Source organism: Poecilia formosa, unplaced genomic scaffold (genome assembly GCF_000485575.1).
Source record: "Poecilia formosa unplaced genomic scaffold, Poecilia_formosa-5.1.2 Scaffold131, whole genome shotgun sequence".
NCBI lineage: Eukaryota > Metazoa > Chordata > Actinopteri > Cyprinodontiformes > Poeciliidae > Poecilia > Poecilia formosa.
In genome coordinates, this window is record NW_006800070.1 from 155,093 (window position 1) to 181,053 (window position 25,961).

Genomic DNA, 25,961 nt, shown 5'->3' on the forward strand with positions numbered 1-25,961 from the left:
GTTTTCTTGTTCTCCCTCTGAAATCAATCTGTTATTTTTCTTGTTTCTCTCCCTAGATGATGGTGAAGTACAAAGATAAAAAGTGGTACCAGCTCTGATGACAGCGAGCGGAGCGCTGGACTCTGTCATGCACACCAGTATCTCCGGGGAACTGGGGTTCCTCCTCTTTTTTTCTTTTTTTTCCCCCTGTTTTTTTCCGTGCGGGCGGGCTGGGGGTGCTCTGCTCAACAGAATCATGCTCTTTCTCTCAGCACAATAATCTTCACTCTCCATCACTCCAGTCGACAGACGAGAAGCGAGCTCCTTGGCTTCTCTTCCTCCGTTTCACCCGACAACGATAGAAGATTGACGTATATCCACAACTGTTGCTTGTCGAGCGAAGACGGGAAGGGAGGAGGGACAATTGTGCAAATGTAATGTACTCTGGGTGGCCTGGCTGCACTTTCCCACCTCCCCCCCCCCTTTTTTTTTCCTTTCGAAGCCCTTTATTGTGTCTGCCAAACACAGCGAACTTAAACGAGGAGAAAAGTCTGATCCTTCGAAACGAATCGAGTGAACACGTGAGGCTCCACAGGAGTGACTGGGAAGGACTTCTGTTTCGTTTTTCTGTCCTTTTTCTCTGTTTTCTCCATCTAGAAAGGGCCTTGAAGCACTTAGAGTTGTAGAGTAGATAAATTGGACAAACAGATGCTGGATGTGTTGCCTCTTAACTGAACAAGGGCTGGTAGTTCAGTAGTTTGCCATCGACATTTTCACGGCTACCGAGTCGCTTTTCGGGCGAGAATGTTTTCTGAGTCACTTTGGTTTTTATTTAAGGTAGAAAAATGTTTTGGCATTGAAGATTGTGTGTTGGGCATTAAAAGATAAATGAGCAAAAACAAAAAAAAAAGTGCTAAAAATGTTTACCCCCAATGAAGAGTTTACATTGTTCTCCAACAAATGAGTTGAGACACTGGAAAACCCCCGAGTGCTGTAGTCAGATCTTGTGACAGGCTAAACAAAGATTGTTGGTAGTTTAACAAGGATAAATGTTGGGTTTTTTTTAAGAAGTTTTCTGAGATATAAAATCAACCCTTTTTTTCCATCCTGGTGTGGCTGAAGATGATTTTTATCTTTTTTTTGGTTTTTTTAGATGCACATGGAAGAAAAAGCGTATTTCTCTTACAGCACAACGGAAGTGGTGATGCTGTTTGTGTTGGTAGACATGACCGAGCACAGTGACGTGCTCCACACAGTGCCACAGCTCGTCTCTCTATGAACTGCTCTTTTAAACACTCTCTCTCTCTTTTTTGTTTTGTTTTTGTTTGTTTGCCTTTGCCTCATGAAGCGTAAACGCTAACCTCTAGCTATGTGTACGCTACTGTGACTTGCAAAAGTATTCATCCCTTGTGAGCTTTTCCTCATCAAAGAAGAGCGTAGTTGTGAAGGTTTGGGAGTATTTTGGATGGTTTTCGTGTTTATAAATTCAAATCTGTAAATTGTGGTATGTTTTGGTTTTCAGCCCTGTCTTTACTATGATTTGTTTTGGTGTGTGATTTTAACATTTTGCCACAGAGCTTCAACAAACGTTGACTAGATTGTTCTAACAAAGCAACAGATTGTAATCCAAACCTTTGACTGTATGCTTTGGCTCGTCATCACTCTTCGCCACAGAACTCTGTTGCAGCTTCCGTTCAATACGAAAAGTCCCACAGCATGATACTCCCACCGCCATGGTGTTTTTAGGGTGACGTGCAATGTTTTTGACTCCAGTCTGCTGTGAGATGTTCAAAACTGAAGCTTCTTCACCTGACCTGTCCACCCTTTTTTTTTTTTTTTTTTTTTTTTTGGTCTTTGTGATATTTGTTTGCAATTGCTCTTAGCAGGTGAGCCATATTTTATTCCAGGCCTAAATTACACACAGTTCCACTCCATTTGCTAATTAGGTTGCACTTTTTATTTAGTGGTATCTTAAAAATAGGAGGCTGGACAGACCACAATTATTTAGATTTTCATTGAGGACAATGAAGTTTGTAACATAGTAAAGTAAAAAAAAAAATGTTCCAAGGGGTATGAATACTTTTGCTAATCGTTGTACAGGTTTGTGTTTGTGAAAATGCGTATACGAAGGTATATGTGTAGTATGGCCGCCATATTGATGCAGTGCATTACATCAGATCTCTACAGGTTTAATTCATTTTTCCTGGAGTGTTTTGTCAAAAAAAGATTCAATCTTTTTGTTTCCTTTCACAAACTGCAAGGATCTGCTGCTGTTACAAGCTAACATAGGAGAAGCAAGACTTCAAATTGCTGCCAAATGTTGTAAATAGCGCGACGGTTTGACCGCGAATCTGAGCGCGCGAGCTTCGGCAACACTGTACGCTTGCGGCCATGTTGTTTTCTGACACCAAAGAGTTACCTTTATTTCACAGAGTTGTCTTTATTTATGGATTTTTCCCCTCCGGAATACTAAGATCGTATTTTGACACTCGTCGAAATCTACTGTGTACACAAAGGAGAGCAGACTGACTTTTTTTTCTCTCTCTCGTGTAAGCACGACACTTTCCTCACCGTCTCGCCCTGCTTTCATTTTAATATTTTTGTTCAGAAAGGTGAGCAGCGCGAGCTGGAAGAGTTTCTTTCCAAACTGATTGATCCACCGGGGAGAAAAATCCAGAGCCGTCGGCTGGAAAAGACCGAAATGTCTGAACCCTGCGGTGGATTACGCAGCAGTTTTCAAAGAAACCCTTCACTTGTCAGACAGCTGATGATTTAATCTACTCCACTTTATACTGCTGAGATAAATTTGGAAGAGTAAAATATGTGGGTTTTGCACTATTTTTTGTACTCTGTAAAATTTTGCTATGATTTTTAATGTCCCATTTTCTTTTTTTCTTTTTTTTTTCTTTTTTTTGAAGGACCAAAACATCGTAAACTTGTGCGTATTTATATCATTCGCTGATTATGATGATTTCTTCATTCTCAGATTTTGTTCATGTCAGATTAAAGAAACTATAAAATATTTATATTTTAAAACAAATATATATATAAATGAATATATACTTTTATTTCAACAATCTATTAAAATAAGTACCTGTATGTAATTTTGAGATGGAGGAAGTGACGTCTATGTCCAACCAGTGGCTCTTCATAACTCATCGTCATTCAGAAAACCATTTTCCTGTACGTATCCAAGTCGCTCATCCGATTTTAAAGCTTTGCTACTGCAGCAGGATCACCTCTTTCTGCTGGGTTCTTTCTACAAAAAGTGTGGCCTCGACTTTAAAAGTGCTTCAGTTTGCAACTTGTACGTCCTAAATGGTCTCTTATTGCACATTGAAGGATGCATGATATTACGTGTTTACAAACTTGAAACGACCATGTATTATCCCTCTTAGAGATTGTCTGTTCTGGCATTTGTATTTAGCACCACGTTGAACAAAAATCCTGAAGTTCCCGTTTCGCCTCCCTCATCCGGTCATGCCAGTCGTATAAGTGCGAGGGGTGGAGGGAGGGGCTGGGTGATATATATATATATAATTTATTTTTCTCTCTCTGGTATATTTGTTAAGGTCACTGTTTGCTTCAGAGAACCTCTCGCTTTTCCCCCTTTGCGCTGTAGAAACGCGTCCCGCAGTCGAGCATCGTGCCGGAGAGCTCTCGCCATACTTCCGTCCATCCATCCGTCTTCTGGGATGATGAACATCTGTGGAGTTGCAGTATTTTGTTTGGCAAAAAAATAAAAAAAAAATTGTACAGTTTTATTAAAATCAATTTCACATGGATGTCTGACTTAATCTGCTGCCACAATTTAGACTGTAGATACAGTATATATAGATATTATTGTGCAATGTAAAAAAGAATAATAATAAATGTAAAACCCAACGTAACATTTGTCCTGTGGTTTCTGTTCTTATGTAATCATTTTATTGAGAAGTTTTTGACACTCATCAGGTCACAGTTCCAGTTGTGAATTTACTGTCCTAAAACAAACAAAAAAATTCAACACTTACATTTTTTTATTACATTTGCCTCACTTCTTCTTTAGTTGGATGTTAAAGATTCCCCTGATATTTTTTTAGACTTCACGTGTCATCTTTTAAGAACCGTCAGGTTTAACATATCTGAGTTGGACGGATATATGTTTGGGCTCCCATTAAATTATTTGAACCCTTCTTTTATCCACAACTTATCAAGCAGCTTCAACCATTTTAAAGAACTCTAATCATTTGATTTTCTGTTTCATTTCCTATCAGAAACACATTTCTTTGACTAAATCTGCCTGAGACAAGAATCGTTTTGGGCTGAAATGAATTCCCCTCATTAATTGGGAGAGAAACCACACTTTTTGTTGTCATTGACAACTTTCTAGCCAAGTTCTGGCTGAATATTTAAGCACTTCTTGAAAGCAAGTGCTAAAAAAATTAAATCCTTTTAATTTTCGCAGATTTTGCAGAAGACCCTTTGATTTGATTTCAACATTTTTATCTTTATTTTATTTTATTGGATGCGCTTCTCAAACTGCCCTGCAGGTGGCAGCAGCGCTCGGCGTGCTCTTGTCATCCGGCCCGCGAGAGGGGATGCAATTTTGGGCATGCATGCGTTTCTGGGCATAACACCGGCGGGCAGGGAGCCGCATCGGTCGGAAGCCGGGGCAGCAGCAGCATCCTCACTCTGACTGAACTGTCCGCAGAAGCGGAGGGACAGGAAACTTAAAACGCGGCGTAGGTGCAGAACAGACTGAACTAAGTGCGCTCCGCTCTGCTCCTCTGGAGGTTTTTTTCTTTTTTTTCTCCTCTGTGTTTTGACACGCTCTGTGTGACACAAGAGACACGTGTCGCCGCCGCCCCCCGCACACTCTGCTCCGGATAAATGTTTGATGGAGCTCGGCGTCTTTCACCGCTGCGATGAATGAAACAAAGAGGATGGTCCTGGGGAAACGTTTACGCGGTTTGTTCCCGGATTGAGAGAAAGTATCAACTCTGAGGTAACTCATTAGTTGTAACTGGAAAAAGTCTGAAAGTAGAAGAACTTCGCTGTAATGCCTAAGATGCAGTCTCGCGCCTGTTCGGACCGTGAATTTACCTCATTTGTACACTTTTACGTGACGTCACAGGTGGAGGTCATTAAAGCCTGAACCTTCAGCTGGGTACATGACCTGAACACGCCTGATAATTTCAGGCAGCGCCTTTTTTTAATTCTCTGAATGCTTCAAATATGAGTTACTTGTACTTTCTGACACTTACCAGCAGATGTGCCTAATTTGGAGAGCTGAAGCTGGTTCTGTTTGTGCTGCATGGACCACTCAGCTGCACTGCCAAGGGGGAGATGAAGATGATGATGATGACGAGTATGAATTAAATTCGCCTTGTTAATTCTGTCCGAAGATGAGCCAGGGGGCAAACCTCGTCCTCCAGTGGCTCTCGAAGCTCCACCTGGCCCAGTACGTCGAGTCTTTCCTTGACAACGGCTACGACGACCTAGAAGTCTGCAAGCAGATCGGAGAGCCGGATCTGGACGCGATCGGCGTCCAAGTCCAGTACCACAGGCACCGGCTCCTCTCAGCCGTGCAGGAGCTCATAGAGGAGGACAGAAGGAGAGCACCTGGCTACTATTTCACCTTGGAGCCTCTGGAGGCTTCTGCTCATCACCACGCTGACAGAGTGCGTGACCCCGGGTCGCTGAGGTCACATGCGCAGACCACGGCCGTACACCAGGCCTCCTGTCCCGGAAACCACAACCCGAGGTTCACAGACTGCAACGACTTTGTAACTTATCCCAAGCTGAAGCTGAAGGTGCTGATAAGAGACAAGCTGGCAAAAGATGGAATCAACCTGGGACAAGCACCTTACACCCACAAGGTAGGGAACTGTCACCCTGTGTGTTTCGCTCTTTGTTCAGACTGGATGCTCGTCTGAAGCTGTCTCTTTGAGTTTAATATGCTCACTTTGCTGTGTGTGTGATGAAGAGTGTGACGAATTCCTTTGATGCTGCTGACTTCCATTGATTCCTCTTTAGGGCTCTTGGGGATGTGTTGCTGTCTTAGGCTGAGCTCTGCAGGGATTCACCGCACTGTTAATGTACTCAGTCTTTTTAAATTAGGCTTTGCTGACTTGATTTATTTGCAAATTTCCACTCCCTTCTGATCTTTCCTGCACATTTTTTAGATGGAAGTAAACCCACTTCTTGCAACTACAACTATCTTAGGTTTTTTTGTGTGTGTGCCTCATTTTGTGCAAGAAACGGTTTAGAAACTATTAAAATCTTGAGAAGGTTTGACTTATTGCATTCTGTGCGCGAACATGCAGAACATTGATAAGCCGATAAAAGCCGTGGTTGATTATGGGCAAGTTTTTAGTCAAAACTCTAAATATACCATCTTAAATTTTCTTTCTCTAGCGAATTTTTAGTATGACTCATGAGTTATACTGTTGTTAATTTGAGCTGCAATTGAATTACTATTGTTTTAGTTTAGATCCTTGGTCTTCAACTGTTTTGCCACAAAGTCAAAGTCTGTAAGCTCTGGAAATGTGTTTTGTTCTTTTCTTTCAGTAGGGCAGTCGCATGGAAATTGAAGTTTTAATGTAACAATATATGAAAACATTTTACAAGTATCAATAATTTTACAGGGCTGTGTTTCTGTTAACTATATTATTGCACAAGATGGAATTACGAAAAGAAATTTCCTTAATGGAAACTTTAAAATTTCGAAACAACTCACCGATAAAAAGTTTTTGTGCGGATGAGGTGGTTTTACGGCTTTATTGAAATTAGTGTATTTTGCAAAAAGGAAACACGTTTTGCATTACACAAATCATGTGATCAACAACTGAATGTTACTACTGACGGAAATGACGAAGATGACAGGAAGTGGTAGGAGAGAGATGACGCCACTTGTTTTTTAACCCTTTACGTTCTAAATTTAAAATCTCCGCCTGGACATTTTTGCTTATTTTAATTGTACGGAGTTCTTTAAATGTCTTGTGAGTAAATATATATTTGCCCATTTATCCATAACAACTGGAACTTTCAATATCTAGCAGTTATTTTCGCAATTTGCCAGCGTCCCACAGATTAATTTCACCTCCTGCTATGGCGAGAGAGAAATTACCGTAATAACCCGACATTGGTTGGAAAGCACAACATCTCACCTTTCAGAAACCGTTGTAGTTTCCCAGATAGCGCAACGTGTGGTGGAATTACGGTAGATGAACAGAACACCTGTGCTCCATTTAGGCCTGAGAGGTTTTAATGACTTATCACTTAAACTCATTCTTGTGTGATTGTAATTGCGTCTCAAATTTAGTGGAAATACTGCAATTTTGAAATTGTTTTTCTGGATGTTAGTGAAGTATCATGGAAACGCATCTACTGTTGTTAAGCAGTCGTTGCTGATGGGTCAGCAGGACCAGAGGTCTGTAGTCCAGGCCTGCATGTGCGCTGTTGATCGTTCTTCCATCAACGATCCCCTGCAGATCTAAACCCAGACACTGTGTTTGTCTGGACTGTTTCTGTGGGCCTCTGATGAACTGTTGACCTGTTCATGGCCTGCTTCCCCCTCTTGACAGCTGGCATAGGTTTTATCCCCCATGACCTCAAACAGGTTGCATCTGGTATAGAAAAATGCATAGACAGCTTAGTGTGAGGAAAAATACTATAATCCACTGAAGACTTTACACTATACTTAAAGCATAACCAGCAGCAATTTACAATTTGGTTGAAGATGGCAGATGTTCGTTTCATGTGGATCATCTACTGAAAGTATTTCTTGTGTCATGATCCACTTCCTGCAGGACCGGCTGGTTCATGTGGCTGCAGAGGATAGTTATTGCACTCAGCCTGTGATATACTCAGAGGACAGCCCGTGGTCATCCAGGTGAAAAGAGGAGCGACAGGTCTGGCTTGTTTTCAGCAGAGTGTCTCTGACTCTGAGGAAGGCAGCACTGATAAAACTCTGGATGTTTCATCAGAGAAAATGGATGACGATCGTAGTGATCTGTGGAAAGTGTGTCTGTTTTCGCTGCACCGTACCCGACTGTAGGGATGAATCTCTACCAACCGACCCTGTCAGCTGTGACTGAAGAACATCTCTACATTTTCAGGCTTTGTGACTGGACTGAACACAAGACAGTTTTGTTCGCAATCACACTGTAATGCCTTAGCACAGTTTTAACCAGAAATAAAACGCATAACCCGTTTCGCTCCTGATGTCTGACATTAAAATACACGAAACGTTTCCTCTTGTAGGTCAGATTTACCAAAATTTAAACTTAGTCAGATTTTTTAGAGAACAAAGAAAAAAACATAATGTAGTACGAATTTAAATATTTAGGAAAACTCACTTGGCAATGATGCTTTGTATGCTAAGAATAGCTTAGTTAGCAACATTTGAGCTAATTGGATTGAAACATGTGAGCGCATTTCAAGGTAACAACCCAAACTCACTCTTTTCTTGTGTGACAACAGAATAAATCAAGACATGTTTGGATGAAAAGTGTTCATATCGGCCCCAGATCAAAATAATAATAATAATAATAATAATACACTTCATTATTTATGTAGCATCTTGCAACAATGCCTTGCATTGATCCAAAGTGTTTAACAAGATAAAACAAATAAATACAATAAATCAGTGCTCATTAAAAAGACACAATTAAAAAAAAGTAAAATGAAATATAAAAAATACTAAAAATTAAACATCTAAAACCTTACAAAAGCAGAAGACGTCGTACAGCTGCAAAGTGAGTGTTACGATTCAAAATCTAACATGTTTGAAAAGCCACTCGGCATGGAAGAAGCCATTTCAACAGCGGTAAGATTAGTTTGCTGAAAGGTGTGTGTGAGCAACGCGGTCTACAACCCCGACTCGGTTACACCAGTTCTGACTGGAGGAATGGACCAAACTTCCAGTAAACAATCATGACGCATGTGGGCGGACAAACGTAGTTTCAACCCCATCATGCAGCTTAAGAGGGAATTCTACCAGAAACTAGACAAATGCATGGAAAATGCTGAGTTTGAAGAGAGTAAAAGTAAAAAAAAAAAAAGTCTCCAAGATGATGTCATTGTTCTGGTATTCAGCAAACAGAAGTAACTTTGGTAATCCTGTGACCTTAAACTGGGAATGTTTAGTCTGCTTAATGTCATAGAGACAAGAAAAATATCGGGTTTCAGTTGTTTGTGCATTTCAGACCAGTCAGGCCAGATGTTGGTTCCTGTCTGATTGAAGTGCTGTGTCGTATTTCTGCTAATAATAAAGAGCATTTTGAGTGCCTGCAAACACAATCCTCAGTTGTATGCCAAACGGTCTTGTTTGCCTTTGGTGAAGATTACCCACTTTGGCTTATTGGCCTTACTTTGACAATGAAAATTTAATTTCCATCTGCTGCGCGCGAGGCTTTAAAGCGGTTTCTGCTTTCTCCCAGCGCCGAATAGCTGTGGCCAATTTCTCAGTTACAGGCGCAGGCAGCTGATGAAAGATTCAGGGGTTACTAACGACTAAGAGCAGAAGAACTTTCTAGTTGACTTCTGACCTTTTTTGGAGCAGCTGCAGCGAGTAAATACATTGTTAGACTTGAGCCCTTCTCCTCTAATCTTCTGAGATTGTTCCCACTGAGTGATCATCACTAACAAATTATCGATGTCCAGCGTTGGTTCTCTTGCCTTCACCTCTGCTCTTGGCGTTTAGCGTGTCGGGTCGTCACTCATGCTTATTTTCAGTGGGACGCGGGCCAACACACTAACTTGACCCCCATCAGTGCGTCCGCTGAGAGTCGTTTCATTCATTTTCATCGTGACTGAGTGTCGCGGTTGGACTTGGGAGTCAGTCGTCAGCGAGGAGGGAGAAGCCATCAGCTGGGATTGGTTGGCTGCACGTGAACAGCGTTTTGAAGCAGTTTGGCCTTTCAGGTTCACCAGATTCAGTCCATTAACACGACTGCAGGTATATGTAGGCCACCACTGCTATTTTTTACCCCCTCCCAGTGTAGGTACCATAGCTTCAGGCGGAGCTGGGATGATATTACTTTGATTTGTACGAGGTTTTCACTGTCTGATTATCTGGGGAAAAAATACACCAAGGTGTTTTTAAAATCAAGATAAAGAAAATAAACAACATAATGGTTTTTGTATAAAACAGAGAAGCAAGCATTTTTTTCCTACTACTCCTAAAAGAATACATGACATGATTATTATAATTATTATACAATTGTACTAATATTTATGTAATGTTTGAATAATAATATATACTTGGAGGTTTTCTGTAAATTATCATAGTTTTCTGATAATTTTCCTGTTATTTAAAGAAAAATAAACATTTTGGCCAAAGAAAATGTCTGAACAGTTTTGAAATCAGTTTAACATATAATAATATATATTTAATAATATGTAAGATGCAAGACTTGCAGTGAACTTGGTGGAAGACTATTGAGCCAAAATATATATATTTTTTTAATTTAAAAAGTTAAACAGCATTTAGGTAAAGTGTAACCTTGCTTCAAAAGTATTTTTTTTATAAAGCAGAAGAAAATCAAAGCTCATATAACAGAACGCGGTGGATAAAATCTTTTTTGTATGACGTCCTTCTAAAACTGTTTAACTTTTCTTGAAAATGCTTTTTTTTGTTGTTGTTTTTCTTTTTATAAAGTAAGCACAATTTTAACCTAAAAGGAATTAAATTGTATGGTTAAAATACAAAGTGTAATAAATTCCATATAATAACAAAATGTAACAGGATTAAATAAAAAAATTGCATTAAAAAAATGTGAGTTTCTAAGGGGGTTTTAACTCTGAACATTCTCTTTGTTTTTTCACCTTGAGGATCAGTGCAAAGGGTGGAAAATTGAATTTGAATATTCACAAAACTTACATTTTTTTTTAATTTATTGAATTCAAAGATTTTCCATCGTGACAGAACTTCTCACATTTGCAAAGTTCTGTCTTGTCCTCGGCTTCGATTCACTAATTCCTGTACTTTAGATTTCCTATGCAGTCAAATGTGAGCGCATGTAATGTAGCACTTTAAAAGCGCATAACCATGTTCATGTTGCTAATTCTTGATTTTTCAGCTCCTTTGGGATCATCCAGATTCTCCTGACAAAGAGTCTGTTAACAGATCAATACAATATGGCGCCTTCAGAAACTATACTTACTAGTCTCTGCTCATGGTAATGGGATTCTTTCCTCTGTAGTTGGTAATTTGTTGATTAACTTCAATAAAATCCTAACTTTTTGTTTGCAACATGTTCCATCAGTATCTTAAAAAGCCTCAAAACCTCAGAGGCCTCTGTCCATTGCTTTGCTAAACAAATTCCCCAGTCTGGTGAATACATTTTAGTTGTTTGGAGGGTTTTTTGTCTCTTTGCTTTGCCAAAGCATCAGAGGACAATAAGAACCAGCAGGCCCCTATTGATGCAAGAAAGGAGGATCTGAATAGAACCTAACAAAACACAGGGTCTGCAGTAGGCGGCTGCCTTTGCCAACCAGAGCCTGAATGAGGCGGCGCTTGTTGAGCGTAGTGGGTTTTAAAATACCAGCTGTGAACATGTATGTTAGAAACAGGAAAAATGTAAATGAATGAAAGAAGCAGCCTTTTAAACTACTTGTAAAGTCTTTGTAGCGCAATAATACCCTGTTGGGTAAACGGTAAAACTCAGACAGTTGAGGAATGAACTTGGTGTTCATGAATTACATGATGTCAACATGGACACAAACATGACCCAGTGAAAACCGCTAAGAGTTTCCAAAACATCTGTTGTTTGTGCTGTTTAGTCATAAAATCAGGAGTGTGATGATGCATCCAAGTTTGTTGAGAATCAACAATACAGTGATGAACCAGGAGAGTTAGTTTTAAAATTTACAACAGGGTTTCCCCCAGTGTATTATCAGCCTGGCAGGCCACCAGGCTTTACTTGTCTCCCCACCAGGCTAAGCATTGCTTATTTATGTTTTCTAGTCTTTTCAAAATATTTGTATTTTTAAGACTTTATCGTTGGTGTCCAGGTGTTAATCTTCCAATAACTGATACTTTCAAATTTCCTGTCGACTTTAAATATTTTTAACTCAAAAACACGATGGGTCGCTGGATGAATGACTGACCTAGCACCCAACCACCGGGCTTAGCAAGTTTTCTGGGGGAAACCTTGTACAAACTGTATTTTAAACATCTTACAAACAATGGAGATATGTCGCTTTGCTCACTTTACCCAATTCATAATAAAGAACGTTGTTATCACCATGACCCGGTAGTATGAACTATTTCCTATTCAAAGAAAGATATTTTTGATATTGATGGCAGATCAAGCCAAAAAATTGCACGATTCCAAGTCATACCAAAGTTATTCAGAAGGTTATTGAGGTTACATTCTAAGGAAAAATTTATAACGTAACCTCAAATGTTTTAGCTAATTTTAAAAAATTGCCAATTATGCACAAAGTTACGCTGCTTTGTATGGGCTCTGCATCACCCAGATTCAGTGAGTTTCTTTAAGACTGACTTATCAGTTGCATCTTACTCACTTTGTCTTCCTTTACTGTCCTGTAAGAGCCGTCGCATACGGTGAAGTACGCTGTAAATTCATTAATAAGCAGACCTGGGCATGCTCTAGCCCTCTGCATGCATGTTTTCTATCCGTTATCTCTGCCGTCATGCTCGCCTGGCAGTGCGGTGGAGGGTAGGCCTACTTATGGACTTTATTGATGTTATGTCAGGGTGGATTAGGTCAAACCAGTAGACAATTACAGGAATGTGGCTGGATTATTGCTCCGATGATGCTGAGGGGGAGGACTGGTGGATGGCCTGCGTGTGTGAGGGGGGCAGCACTTAAAAGCTTAACTTGCTACGAACCTGCTTGTCATAAATGCTTTGGGTTTCAGAAAAACGCTCTCCCTTTTAAAACACATCGCACACATCTGTATGTGGATCTCTGTCATCGTAGCACAGGCTACTTGGAGCTCTTTAAGGACAGCATATGTTTTTCATGCAGTCTGATGCATAATGTACACCACTGTGTAAAGCGAGGCTCAATCTCTGACCTATATTTGTGAATTTAACAGTAGAATTGTCCAGAGTCACTTGTTCTGTGCATCTTTCCAGTTAATTTTCCTTGTAAATTGTCCTCTGCTGTCTTTTCCTTCAAGTGGAAATTATTCAGAGGAGCAGATAGCATTACTTAGTCTGACTGGCAACACTATCAAGCCTGGCTAGGCTTAATAGTGCCTACATCATAGTTCACTTCTTGAACTCCATTGTTCTTGGATTTCTCTAAACAGCCTCCTTCTTTTTACCCGTGATGCTTTGACTTTTGTTTTTCTGTTGTCTTAACTCTTACGAATTGAAATCACAGCATGGTGAAGAAGAAATAACTATCAATACTGGCGTTCTTGAAACAGTTCTTAGCAGCAGAATAAATGGTTGTGCAGACATACACTTTGTAGCAATACTACACACACAGTCATACTAGTCCAATGTTTCGAATCAAAGTAAATCCACTTTATTTAAGCAGTTTTAAATGAATAAATTGAACTCATTTGCTTTACAATAAATACCTAGATGATAACAAAAAGTTTGACTTAAAATAATAATAAAATTATATAAAAGCTAAGTAAAAATGAGAAATTGCAACAATGACGAATTGTTATCTGAAACCACTGACTGGATTTGTAAGAAAAAGAAACAGATTCCATTCGGCTTGTTGTAAAAGAATATTTTAGTAATCGAGTACTCTATCGATTATTGTTGGGATTAATTGAGTACTCGGAGAAAAAAATCTCTCTCTCTCTCTCTCTCTCTCTCTCTTTCTCTCTCTCTCTCTCTCTCTCAAAAAATGATAAAAACTCGACAATTCGACGTTGTGCCGCTAGCATTTAGCAACAACTCGTAGGCAGAAGTGAGAGCGCTGCCCAACACAAATAAGGATCTGACTGGACCATGATACGTTAAATAATGAACCTGAATTTTTCTTGAGTAATTTTAATAATCAAGGTACTGGAATCATTCGAGGAATCGTTACAGCCCTAGACTCCAGGTGTGGAAGTGTTTTTGGTAAAAAGGGAACAGAGTTGCTTTCTGTGTGCGCTGCTATCTAACTAGCGCACCTCCACACCAATAGACAGATACTCCATACGAGTCACTGAAGAAACTATAAAATGTTGAAGCGTTGATGACAAGTTCTTCTTCTTACACTTGGATTATCTTCTAACTCTAGAAAGCAAGTGGAACAATTTCTGCAACATGGCTTTGACCAAAACAAGCCATGACTCTAGCATGTTTACGTCTCCAGAGAGAATAAAAATCCAAGTCTTTTCTTTTATGTACTTATAAAATTTTAGTTAGCTAAAGCGAGCTATTGGTCTGTTCAACCAGAAAGCTGCATTTCATCTTGCTGCTTCCCAAACGAGGACCAAATGTCATGCATTTGGGATTACTTACTTTCCTCTTCTAAGGTAAATGGATGTACAAGAGCTGGATGCAGCATCAGTCTGCGGCTCCGAGGTCTTTGACATTTGGTGAAATCCGGATTTGTCTGAAACCTAATGAGACTCTACGGCGGCTCCAAAAATTACCACAGATTTAGTGATTATGTGCCGTCTGTCTTCAGTAGAGGTCAAAATTCACGGCCCTCGGACAAATATTGGCAAAGTTAAGCAGGTTGTTTCACCAGAAGTCACAGATGTTAATTCAGGATGGAAAACGGCTGGCATGGTCGGCATTATTAACTGTATTATCACAGCTTTTCTCTTCTCCTTGGCAGAAAAGTCGCATAAGAGCAGCAAGTTTATTGTATTGGTTTGGATTTTACTTGGTTTGTGAAAACAAAGTGTTTGGTTTTAGAGAAAAAGGCAACTCAAGAACCGTTTCCTTACTTACTTCAAAATGAGACTCTCTTTATGTCACTTGAGACATAAAATCTTTTTACACACATGTTCAATTTCAGCAATTTTACAACCTGGAAGAGGTTATGATCACTTATGCATTAAAAGCCTTGACTTCGTTTATATGCTAACTGTGCAAGTCCTGCATACAGTGAGTGAAAAACGGAGCTATAGTTACTTTTCTATTTCAGAAATGCAGTTTATTTTAACAAACTTTTATTGTTATACATCATGTTTGTGTTTCATGACTATTCAGTAAATCAGCGTTTTTATTGAATTCAGTGTTTCGTTTACAAGAATATGAAGTCATGCTTCAATTTGGAGTTTTAATTCATGAAAAAAATAATGTAAAATGCTTTTTTTTGTGTGAGCAAAGCATTTATTAGGATTAATGAAACCGATGGTGAGATGATTTGATTATAATCTGGACACCAGAGGGAGAAATGTGGCCTATTAGATTTTAAAATATAGGTCATATGTTGCAGCTTATGGTTTGTTTACATGCTCAGGCTCTTTGCACATTAATAGTAACTCAACATGGCATATATTAGTAATGAGTGGCTCTGATTTTTGTCACACAGAGAAACGACTGAATATGAGATTAATTGCTTTCAGCTGCTAAAGGCCCAGCTCTTCTAGCATATTTATTCATATTCAGAATAGTGCTTCCTTTTTATTTTAGTGCTGTTGAAATGTAAATTACTTGTTCCATTTTACTGTTCACACCATTTTAAAAAGGAACATCCATTTTGTTCATGTCATTTCTTATTAATTGCACTTGTCTGGTTTACAGTAGAAACAACCAGCAGACTAACAACCACAAAAGAGACTTTTCCTGTTTTTTTTTGTTTTTTTTGTCTTAGATTTAGCTGCAGAAATTGAATCCAATCTGACATTTTTTCACACCTTTCTACTATCTGTTCAGTTTTAATTTTAATGTCTGCCTTTTGTTCTGGGGTCAATGAAAGGTCAGGGTGTGCTTACACTCTGACTCATTTGGCTTCAGCTTGACCTCGATGTGTCCCATAATTCACCTGGAAAGAGGGACGAAAGGGGGAGGGGCAGTGTACAGGAATGAGGGAAATACTAAGTGGATCTAGTTAAACACTCCACTATGCAATCCAACCTGCGATGATTTCAAAAATGTCAGTGGCAACAAAGCTGCAGATTAAGGACTTGACAGAGAATTGACTGTAACTCAAATGGTTTATCCATAAATAAATTCATCACAGTTGATCGTTTTAATCCATTTAGGACGATAAATAGCTGATAAATCAGTAGAAGTTGTTTATAGAAAAAAAAAATCCTACTTTTATAGTTGTGTTAAGTCATAAATTATGTTGAGGTCCAACTTTTGGTTGGTTTTCTAAAATGTAAATGCTTCTAGTAGTTAAAATCTTTAATCAAGTTAATTGTAGGATTTACCTTTTATATATTGTAATCAGAATTTCACTGAAAACTATGTACAGATAAAACAAGCGATATTTTCAATTCAAAACCCAATTTTGCTTCTAAATTATCGAATAAATGGATATATGAGCTCAACAACAAAGATATTTACTGTTTTTAATCTGTTATTTAACAATCAGATTGTTGTTACAGTCATTCAGCTTTCAAGTGTTTCAGGAACATCTTTGAAAAAAAAAAAATACTTTGGAAAACAAAGTGATTTAAGGTGCAGCTTATAAATGTTTTACATGTTAAAGCTCTTAATGTGTTATGACAGTATAGTACAAGAGGTCATCTGAGGAAAAAAAACATTAAGCTTGTCGACCTTATCCCAGTGCAGAAATGCAGCACTCGGTCAGAAACAACCAATCAGAGCCAGGGGGAGGGTCTTAGTGCTGTCAATCAGTTTGTAACAAATATGTAAAAAAAAACATTCCTTTTTAATAAAAGTTACATACTGCAGAATTAAGTGTGTTAAAGCTTTTAATGTGTTAACATCTATGAATCAAAATTAAGTCCAGGTTTTGACCTCTCTGGTTTGTTTTGGCTCATTTTTGCCCTTCAAAGCCAAATGATTACACTTATTGCTGCCTTGTGCACTGTGATATTAATTAATCTACTTTAAAGACATAAATGTATGTGCATCTGAATATATACTGGCATTAAGACCCAATTACTAAATGTAGAGCTATTGGCTAAAGGCTTGTCTTTGTCTTTAAATTCCTATTTTTGCTTCAGATGCTGAGATTTAAAACATAATTTTCATGATGCATATTTGCTTCAAGTTTTATTGCTTTTCTTCTGCTGTTTAACGTGGGTCCGCCCAATAAGAGCAGTCGGAAAAATCACAAATAACTTCCTAAATCAGTCGCTCTGTTTGAGACCTTTATGTGGGGTCAGCGCTGCTGCACAGATGCTCGTTGGATAATCCCTCAGGCCGTTCAAGGTCTAGTTTGCATGTCTGTCCATTGAACGCAGAGCGGTGAAAGTTTCCCCTCGGATCCTTATCGTGGCCCTTCGTGTACAGCCACTCTGCAGATGAAGAGTTCACGACCTGCCCTGCGTCTACGGCCTGTCCGTGCAAGTGAGCCTTCAGACCACAGAGACAGCATTGTACTTGACCTTTTAGGGAAGCTTTGGCTGTTCGAAGCAGAAACAAGCCAGGGGGACACACTTCTGTCCAACAGAGAATGCTATACGTTCTGATTGTGACCCATTTTCTGCTCTTTTCTGCAGCGGCTAAGACCTTCCTCCCCTTATGAATTTCAGATGACAATTCATGTGATGCATTGCCATAGATCCAACCGTAACAAACCGTAAGCTGAGCTACTTTCCCTCTGATCCATTTACATCCAATTTTCTCAAGTCTAGTGATCAGTGTCGTGCTAAATTGGGACGACAGCGGTTCCTACATTTATCCGCATTACCATGCATTTAGTTTCCCCAGCCTATTTAATGTACCAGCATAAGTAATGCATCCACTTAAAGAAATTCTTGAAAAATGGATGCAGCTGCCCTTTACTCTCACTATTGCCTCGGGTTTGCCCATTAACCTCTTCTTCACTTTTAGGGGAAAATTACAAGCTTAAGTCATTGCTTATTCTGGGATGAGAAATGCACAAAAGTAGCTCAATGAATGTAAAAACGGTGGTGCTTTTTTTTTTACAGAAAGTTTTTTTAAATAAACATGAACAAGCAATATAAGCAAGAATTTTTAGATGTTGACAATCTAAGAAAGACGATCTACCAAAAAATGCATCTTTGATCGAGAAACTTTCTATATTTAGGTCAAGGTTTGATTACTGGAAGAAGGTAAGAACGTAAAGGTCGGATGTAAGTGATATCCATCAGACTGTGTGCATTACTGCTTATGTAGTAGTCTGACTGAAAGCGCGGGGCGTTATGATAGACGAACCTCTTAGAGGAAATTTGATCCGCTTCCTTCAGGTTTCAGATTTGTTTAGCTGTAAATCAGTCAGAGCAAGCTGAAGTTCCTCTCAACTTTTCCTCTCTGAGGGATTGCAATATCTGACTCATGTCAAAGTTCCTCAGATCAGCTAAATGGATGTAAAGTAGGGCTGGACAATAAATCAATAACTACATGTATCGCGATAAATGCGTCCGATAGAATATTCAATAATTTCATTAAACTCCGATCCAGAACCGCACAGCATTTTGGGGGAGAGGAAAGACTTTAGCTGCTCATCTTCTCACGGCGAGCTAAGCTAGGTTAGCAGCATCAAGTTACTCGCTCATACTTTCAACCTTTTTCTTTAGATGAAATGTATATAACAAATATAGTTATAATCCTAGCAAAATATTATGTCCACAAGATGAAATAGAGTGAAAAAATCCACTCCTTTAATAATTTTAAAGAACCTGATTTAACGAGCCTCTATGTTAATGTTTAATTGAAATAAAGTAAAAAAAAAAAATTAAAAAAAAACTTGCACATTTTTTGGTTACCTAGCAACAGCCTGAGTAACTTCCTGCTTAAAAAAAAAAAGGTAAAGTGAAAACGGCTTGACAGGAAATGGTGGATAAAATAGGAAAAGTTACACCGGTATTTCAGATATTGACAACAAAAAACTTATAAATAACTATCCATCGACTGATATGGAACCTTTATAGCGTTATTTGTTTTTCAGCCATATTGTCCACCTCTAACACAAAGTAAACATTTTGTATCATGACAATTGTCAATATTGCGATAGTTTTGTTAAATTCATCAGAATAAGTGTTTTTGTAGAGCCTCACCTTTTTTGTGGTTCAGTATTCACAAATTCACCTATTTGCACATTTTTCTCTAAATCATTGCAAGAAAATTCACCTACGCACAGACTTTTTGTTTAGTTTTTTGTTTTGTTTTTGTAGAGCATATCTGAATTATTGGAAAATAAATTAAGCCTAGGAAACATTTTTAAGGTAAGTGCTCGGATGGTCTAAATAGAAAAGTGCTGTGAAGTGCCAATGCATTCTTTTTCACCTCTGCTGCCCCTCATAAAAAATGGATCACTTTGGGCTTCAAAATAGGTCAAAAGGAAAAGAACTGGACCAAGTAACGGTGTGTTGTAAACTGAGCTTTTTCTGAAGTCGGAGCGGGTGAAACCAAAGCTTTACGCTCACTTTATTTTTACATTATAGTAAATCTGATATGTGGAAGTCTATCAATATTTCCAGGAAGTTGCCAAAGTATTGAATTTATTCAGACTGAAGTTATTTCTTTCCTTTAATTAGACCCAAGTTCAAGTTTTGAAGCCATCTTCTTCATCCTCGTCTTATAAAAATGTGCCCATGCAGTGTGCCTTTTTAAAATCTTACCTGGGTGTTTCTGACAGCGTTTGTCCTACTTCAGTGACTGTGTGGAGACCCGTTCCTCTTTAAAGAAGCTTTGACGAGCAGGCAGGGTTCCCTGGGACAGTAGATGACATGAATCATGTTCACCGAATGAGTTTGACGTTCCCCCAGGTCCTTCCTGGGAAGCCGAGAGAGAAAGCGATAGCTGTGGAAAGGTACGTTTCGGAAACCATTAGAGTGGGTGTTGTGTTATCAGCTGAAAGAATTAGGGCAAACCAAATAGGTGGACTCTGAGCAGCTATGCATACCCACATGAAAAGAAATGGCTGTTGTGAAATATTGATTTTCACTTCTTATAACCATACAGATCTGTGATGGAGATCGGTTGTGAAAGCTACGTTCATTTTTCTTTGTGAAGTTCTTGAGGCTGTTCTTACATTTCTGCTCAAAAGAAGCCTGACTTTTCTCACACTTTGAACCATGCGGCTTGTAGCCAGGTGCTGCTTTTCTGTGGATTTTTCTTCAACCACCAGGGGGCGCTTTAGCAGGAAGTGAATCGTTGGAAGTCAAAATTGGAAATCAAAGAAGAAAGGGCTAATTTTCATTTAGAACAAGCACATGCTAGCAGCAGGAATGACGGAGAAATGCTTTTAAACTCAAACCCCCTCATCATGGAAACGAAGAAGTTCACATGATGCAGTTCCTAAATTGAAGGTTATCGATCTGGTAAATGGAGCTGCTGCACGTAAACTCGGCGTGAACGAATCCATGGTTTGTCGTTGGAGACAGAGGGCTGCGTCCTAATAAATCCAGCAGATTTATGAAAAACCGAGAGCGGCAGAGACCCCAGTGGCTTATAGCCCAGTGTGGCCTATATATGTACGTTTCCAGTTTTTAAAAAAAACGAAAACCTTTGTAGATGCGGGTTATAGTGAGGTGCGCTCTATAGTCTGGAAAATACGGCAATCATCTTTCAGACTATTTGACTGACGAGGTCGGGATTTTACCCATTTTGGGTCGCCTTTTTCTTGGAAACGCCTAACTGAGCGAGTCGTTCTAAAACTGAAAAGAAAACCGATCTAGAGCTGCAGCTAATGATTATTTTAGTAATTTACTATTCTATTGATTTATTCTGGCAATTAATTGGATAAAATTATTCTCCAGATTTTTTTTTTCCATTTAACCACTTAAGTCTTTTTTATGCAGTAAAAAAGACTATACTAATGCAATAAAAGAATCAAATAATTTGGTTCCTTTAAGTAAGAAAATAAACATTTTTGATCCTTTGTAGCAAAGGATGCATCTACAGATAAAAAATATCTCTAACATCAACATGTGAAACGTTCAGCCCTTCCTGCTGCTCAATACTAGGTAAAGTTAATCTGTTGACTATTTTTTTTTTAGATTTATTTATTTTGAACATAATAAAAGCATAAAATCGCACACATGAACAAGAAATGCAAAAGACACGTTTCTGTACCACAATAATCTTAACATGTTTGAAAAGGAGTAGAAAACCCCATAAACTCATGCCATGTTTTCAGTTAAGACTTTTCTTTACAGAATTTGAACCAGATGAAGCTAAAGCTGTCACTTGAAGAGTTCTAGGTAGAATATATACATTACATTTTTATTATCTTAAATGCAAAATGTAAATTTATGTCATACAGTTTTGGCTTTATTTCTGAGGTTGTTGTTTCAGCAAATGGCCTTTTTTGAGTCTGTATACTCCAATTAATGATTAACTCATTTCTAAATTGACAATTATTTTAATATTTGCTTCATCACAGTTTATTCAATGAATCATCTCAGCCCTAAACTGAACCACAGTATCATGATATTACTGAGCTTGAGTTGTTTAGCAAAGAAGTTTTAGTCTCTGGCTGGTGAGAGACGAACCCAGAAGACGTGGCGTTGTCATTTTGGGTTTTGTGTGCACTTCATCATTTAAAAGATTCTAGGAAATTGACGAGCTCTTTTTGCAAGAGCAATAGCAGCAATATGTTTCACAGAAAAGCACTATCTGAAAAAGACGTCTCCAAGAAGCAGAAATGAAATGACGCAGGACTGCAGAGATGCATCTGGTCTGAAAAATTACTTAATTTTCAGAACGGCTGCATTTTTAAAATTATTTTTTATCTTTTTATTTGAAGGCAGTCAGAGTAGTCAACTTTCAGCCTCTAAAACCTGCACATTTAATCTTTCTATTATCTATAGTGATGCCTGTTTGACTATTTCAGTATCCCTGTTTTCCACAGACTTTCAGTCTAATGTCGCATTGTCTATTAGAATCACATTATTGCAGAGTCCTGCGTTGGTGAAAGGAGTGTTTCTGTTTATGGGCTTAGTGTTTAATCCTGCTCTGTGTGTGTGTGCATGTCAGTGGGTTTACCAACTGTCTGTGCTGGAGAAAGGATTACAATCCCCAAGCTGAAAATGGGTCTGCTGTGTGCATATATGCTTCATAAATGTTGAAAGACAAGAAAAGGAAGAAGAAGAGTTGCCACTCTTGATGAGAAAACATGAACCACAGCTTGTACCTGTTGTGAAATGTTAACAAATGTTTAATAAATTGTACCTTTTGAAAAAAGTTATGAAATTTATATGGATGGCATTAGTACCAAAATGGCCTCAAAGAACTGCTTCATTTACTACTTTCATATACTTCTGAGTTTAATATATTTATTAGAGATTTTACATTGTATGCAAAACTAATAAAAAAAAATCACAGTTCCAACATGGAAGGAGAGAGAAAAAAACCAGCCAACATTCCTATAAATACCGTCACCTATGACAAAGTATGTAGCAAAAAGAAAAATTAAAAATGAAGACCATACAAAAGCCAATGTCAGGATTTATGGAACCACTGCTCAGCCAAAATTTCAAAGGTCTGATATTCCTCTGAGAGTTTATTGAAAGAAATCATAAAAGAGTTCCAGGTTTTATGACATCTATTTTTGGAGCCTCTCATCACATACTCGCTTTTCTCTGTCGTATATCCAGTTTGAAACTGTGGCTGGAGTAGCATCCTTTGTTTTAAGAAGAATTGGGCGTCGTGCTTGCAAAGTTGAGAACGTATAATTACTATTATCATATACCAGATGATTGGAGGTGAAAGTGGTGAAGTGATTCATTAGTTTGACGGTCGCCATGTTTGACTCTGAGCAGAAGTCAAGGTTATGTTACTTTATTTAAGGTGACCCGTTTCAGAAATGCACTGCAGCCGTTTGTCAGAATGTTCCTGTTAGAAATAAATACTAGACAACGATGAGGTAACATGTCGACACTGGCGACATTAATGACCTTTTCTCAAGTCACGGCTGCCATCTAATCCTCTTTATGCCTCTTTATTTACGTTCACATGTAGGCATTATTAATGTACTAACTATTTCAGTTGCAGCATCTCTACTATGAACCATCTGATGTTTTTCGCTCCTTCTTTAAGAAGCAGTGTCATTGTTTGTACTAGTTGGCAGGTTTTAGATTCGTTTTAGTGAAGCTACCACAAAAACGCAGCTCTGTAACTTTTCAGTCTCATCATTTGAACTGTTTTTGTAGAATGTGTTGACATGACAGTGAGGCATTAGGGATAAAGCATTCCTCCATCACGGTTACATCTTATGAAATTTATCCTTGTCCTAATTACAAATTTGAGATGAATTTCCCCTTAAGTAACGGATATTTCAAGCAAAAGTACCATAAAAATACACAACTTTTTTTACTGACCATTTTTGGATAAAAAGTTTTTGCACTGAGATGTTTTTTTGTTTGGCTGTATTAAAATTGGTGCATTTCACACAAGCTGCAATGGAAACACATTATTTTTGCATCACAGTCATGTGATCAACAGCCAGATGTTACTACTGCTGGAAAAACGGAGAAGCTGACAGGAAGTGTTAGGAAGACAACAACGGTATGACTTTTTTTTTAATGATTTATAAAATAACACTTATTTAGGGGTGATTTTAATTGCTTTTCTTCTTTAAATGATACACCGCAATTGTGAAATCCTTTCTTTTTTTTTCAACAATCGACAAAGTTTTGAGCATATTTTTATTTTCATCGCAGCTATAATTGACTCATAATTCCACATAGACGCAGTTATATGGACAGACATCCAACTGCAGCATATGTGATAGTAAACTTGCCTTTGGTGTATTCCCCTAATTTGTCTGCATATTATTATAATTTTTATCAAGCTTAAAGTTTAGCCTTATCTGGTCTGAACTCGCCGTTAATCTGCATCTCGGTTCCAGCTACCTCACAGACCATGTGCTGGACTTGTGTTTTTAATAAACCCAGAGAGTCAGACAGGCTGTGTCATAAACATCCTCTGGTGTTTCTGCCAAGTGGTTTAGTGAAACGTTAAATGAGATATATTATGGTGGAATAGACCCATTCTGCTTGGCACTCAAGTAGGCCAAACATGGCAGCTTGGATAAATCCCCGTTCTCCACTGCCAACAGGGTGATATAATACAGCTGATGTCTGTATACAGAGGACATTCTTTTCTCTACATGGAGAAACTTGATGAAGGAAGCATAATTTGGGGTTTATTTACATTTTGTAGGCTAATGTTAAACAGTAGATAGCACTCAGATGATTTCGCAGCTTTGTGTTGGAGCAAAAGGTGGATTTACCTGAATGAACTCAACCCTTATACGTGATTAATAAGTGAAGTTATGTGATTAAGTACTTGTAGCTGTTGCACTTATTTCTGTTTGTGCGTTTACTGCTTTCCATTTAGAGCAGGAACTAATCTAATGAAATGCCAAACGAATCGACAAAACTGTTATGTACATGTGCTTTATCACAATGACCTCCTACCCACTTATTTATTGACATACATTTTAACATAATCATTAGCCACTTTAGCTATCGATGGTGCGGTACATAGTAAACAGGCCATGTCCCTTTGTCTTCAGGCCTATTTGCGTCTCTCTTTCTCTCTCTCTCTCACAAGCTTTTGCTTTTGTCATTAAAAATGTGGTTTATCATAATATGTTGCTGTTCTTTCCTGCGTCTTATTAAAAATGTATTTAAAATTCTTGCTGATTTTGCTCCGGAGATGAGATGCAGAGTTCATGAGATCAAGAGGAGACAAAGGTTTTACAATGTTTGTGGGGAAAAGACGAAAGTTTTTAGATGTTTTCCAAAAACGGCTTTCATGAATATCAAACTCCACTCATCCATCCATCCATCCATCCATCCATTTATATAATCGGTGTATAATAATCCAAACCAAGCAGATTTCTTTGTCATATACACTCTCACTGAGCGTCGGGGTCAAAGGTTCAGCATCCTGCCTGAGGGCATGTGGAGCAGAGATGGTGGGAATTAAACCCTCCCTTGGCTGCTCCACTTTGCAAACCATAGGACATAAAACATTTAAAAAATAATTCAAAAAGTTGTGTATGTAATATGTTAAGTGACGTAGAACTTGCCTCATTCTAGAGGAGAACGTCAGAGTTGAGTCGACCTTCGGCTCATCAGGAAGTGGGTGTGGCTGTGTGTCGCGGCGGGGGGGTAAATGGTGAGAGTGCACATCGCAATGAGACGTTTGTTCTGCCAACGCCGCAGTGGGATCCAGTGGATGAGCAGTGCTTCCATTCATGTACACACTGTGCGTTTTGTTTATGCTCCAATGACTGGGTCATGAGGTGCATCACTCGGGGCCTGCAGCGTCTTATAGCACAAACGCTGCGTTACGCTCACCGTGTGCTGCGTCTAGATCAGCTAGAGCCTGCGTCAGACAACACAAAAACCCCGTAATTAAAGCTGTGATTTAACCATTTTCATCTGCTGTTAGAAACTGGAAATATTATAAATGTTATACCAAAATCGATTCTGTCGAAGTAGGTTAAATCCACTTTGGCCTCCGCCTGACCTCTTGCTAATGATAAAAACCCCCCGAGGGATTTTAAAAAGCATTGTGGGGTGTAATTGGGATCATGCAGCCATTTGGGCCAGAGAGGCTATAAATAAACATCACACCAACATTAACAACATATACAGTCTCTGATTGATACTTCCGTTTTCCTTTTACTTCTGTTGCTGCGGTCGATCGGCTCCGTAAGCCGGTGGGAGACTGAGCGTAGGGGCCGCGCGGCGCGGAGTCGGGTCTTTTTCCGACTGCCAGCACGTCATTAACTAATGCGTCTCCGCCTGACCTCAGCCTGACTTGATGTCGGCTCTGCCACGGGCTCTCTCCGTCATGCCCCCGGACGTGACAGCTGTGCGAGACGCCGAGGCCCCGTGGTTCACCTTTGCCGCGGCAGGTCACGGTGGATGGCATGTCTGTTGGTGTGTGTTTGGCTCTCACTGCGATTCCATATGGCACAATGAGGCCAGCTCGATGAACCTGG

General features: G+C 38.9%; 2 protein-coding genes across 9 annotated transcripts in view; both read left to right on the forward strand.

Moving 5' to 3' along the window:
* Positions 1 to 3,860, forward strand: part of stxbp5b (syntaxin binding protein 5b (tomosyn)) — a 37,746-nt gene extending 33,886 nt beyond the window's left edge. For all 8 annotated transcript variants that reach the window (XM_007561789.2, XM_016676298.1, XM_007561790.2 and 5 more), the window contains one exon: positions 57 to 3,860. In XM_007561789.2, coding sequence (XP_007561851.1) covers positions 57 to 98 — 42 coding nt within the window. In that variant the 3' untranslated portion in view covers positions 99 to 3,860. The remainder of the gene's footprint in view (positions 1 to 56) is intronic.
* Positions 3,861 to 4,596: 736 nt separating this feature from the next.
* The window catches only part of sash1b (SAM and SH3 domain containing 1b), a 75,092-nt gene continuing 53,727 nt past the window's right edge, over positions 4,597 to 25,961 (forward strand). Inside the window, exon 1 of the mRNA XM_016676243.1 lies at positions 4,597 to 5,840. Within this exon, the coding sequence (XP_016531729.1) occupies positions 5,367 to 5,840 (474 nt within the window). The 5' untranslated portion in view covers positions 4,597 to 5,366. The remainder of the gene's footprint in view (positions 5,841 to 25,961) is intronic.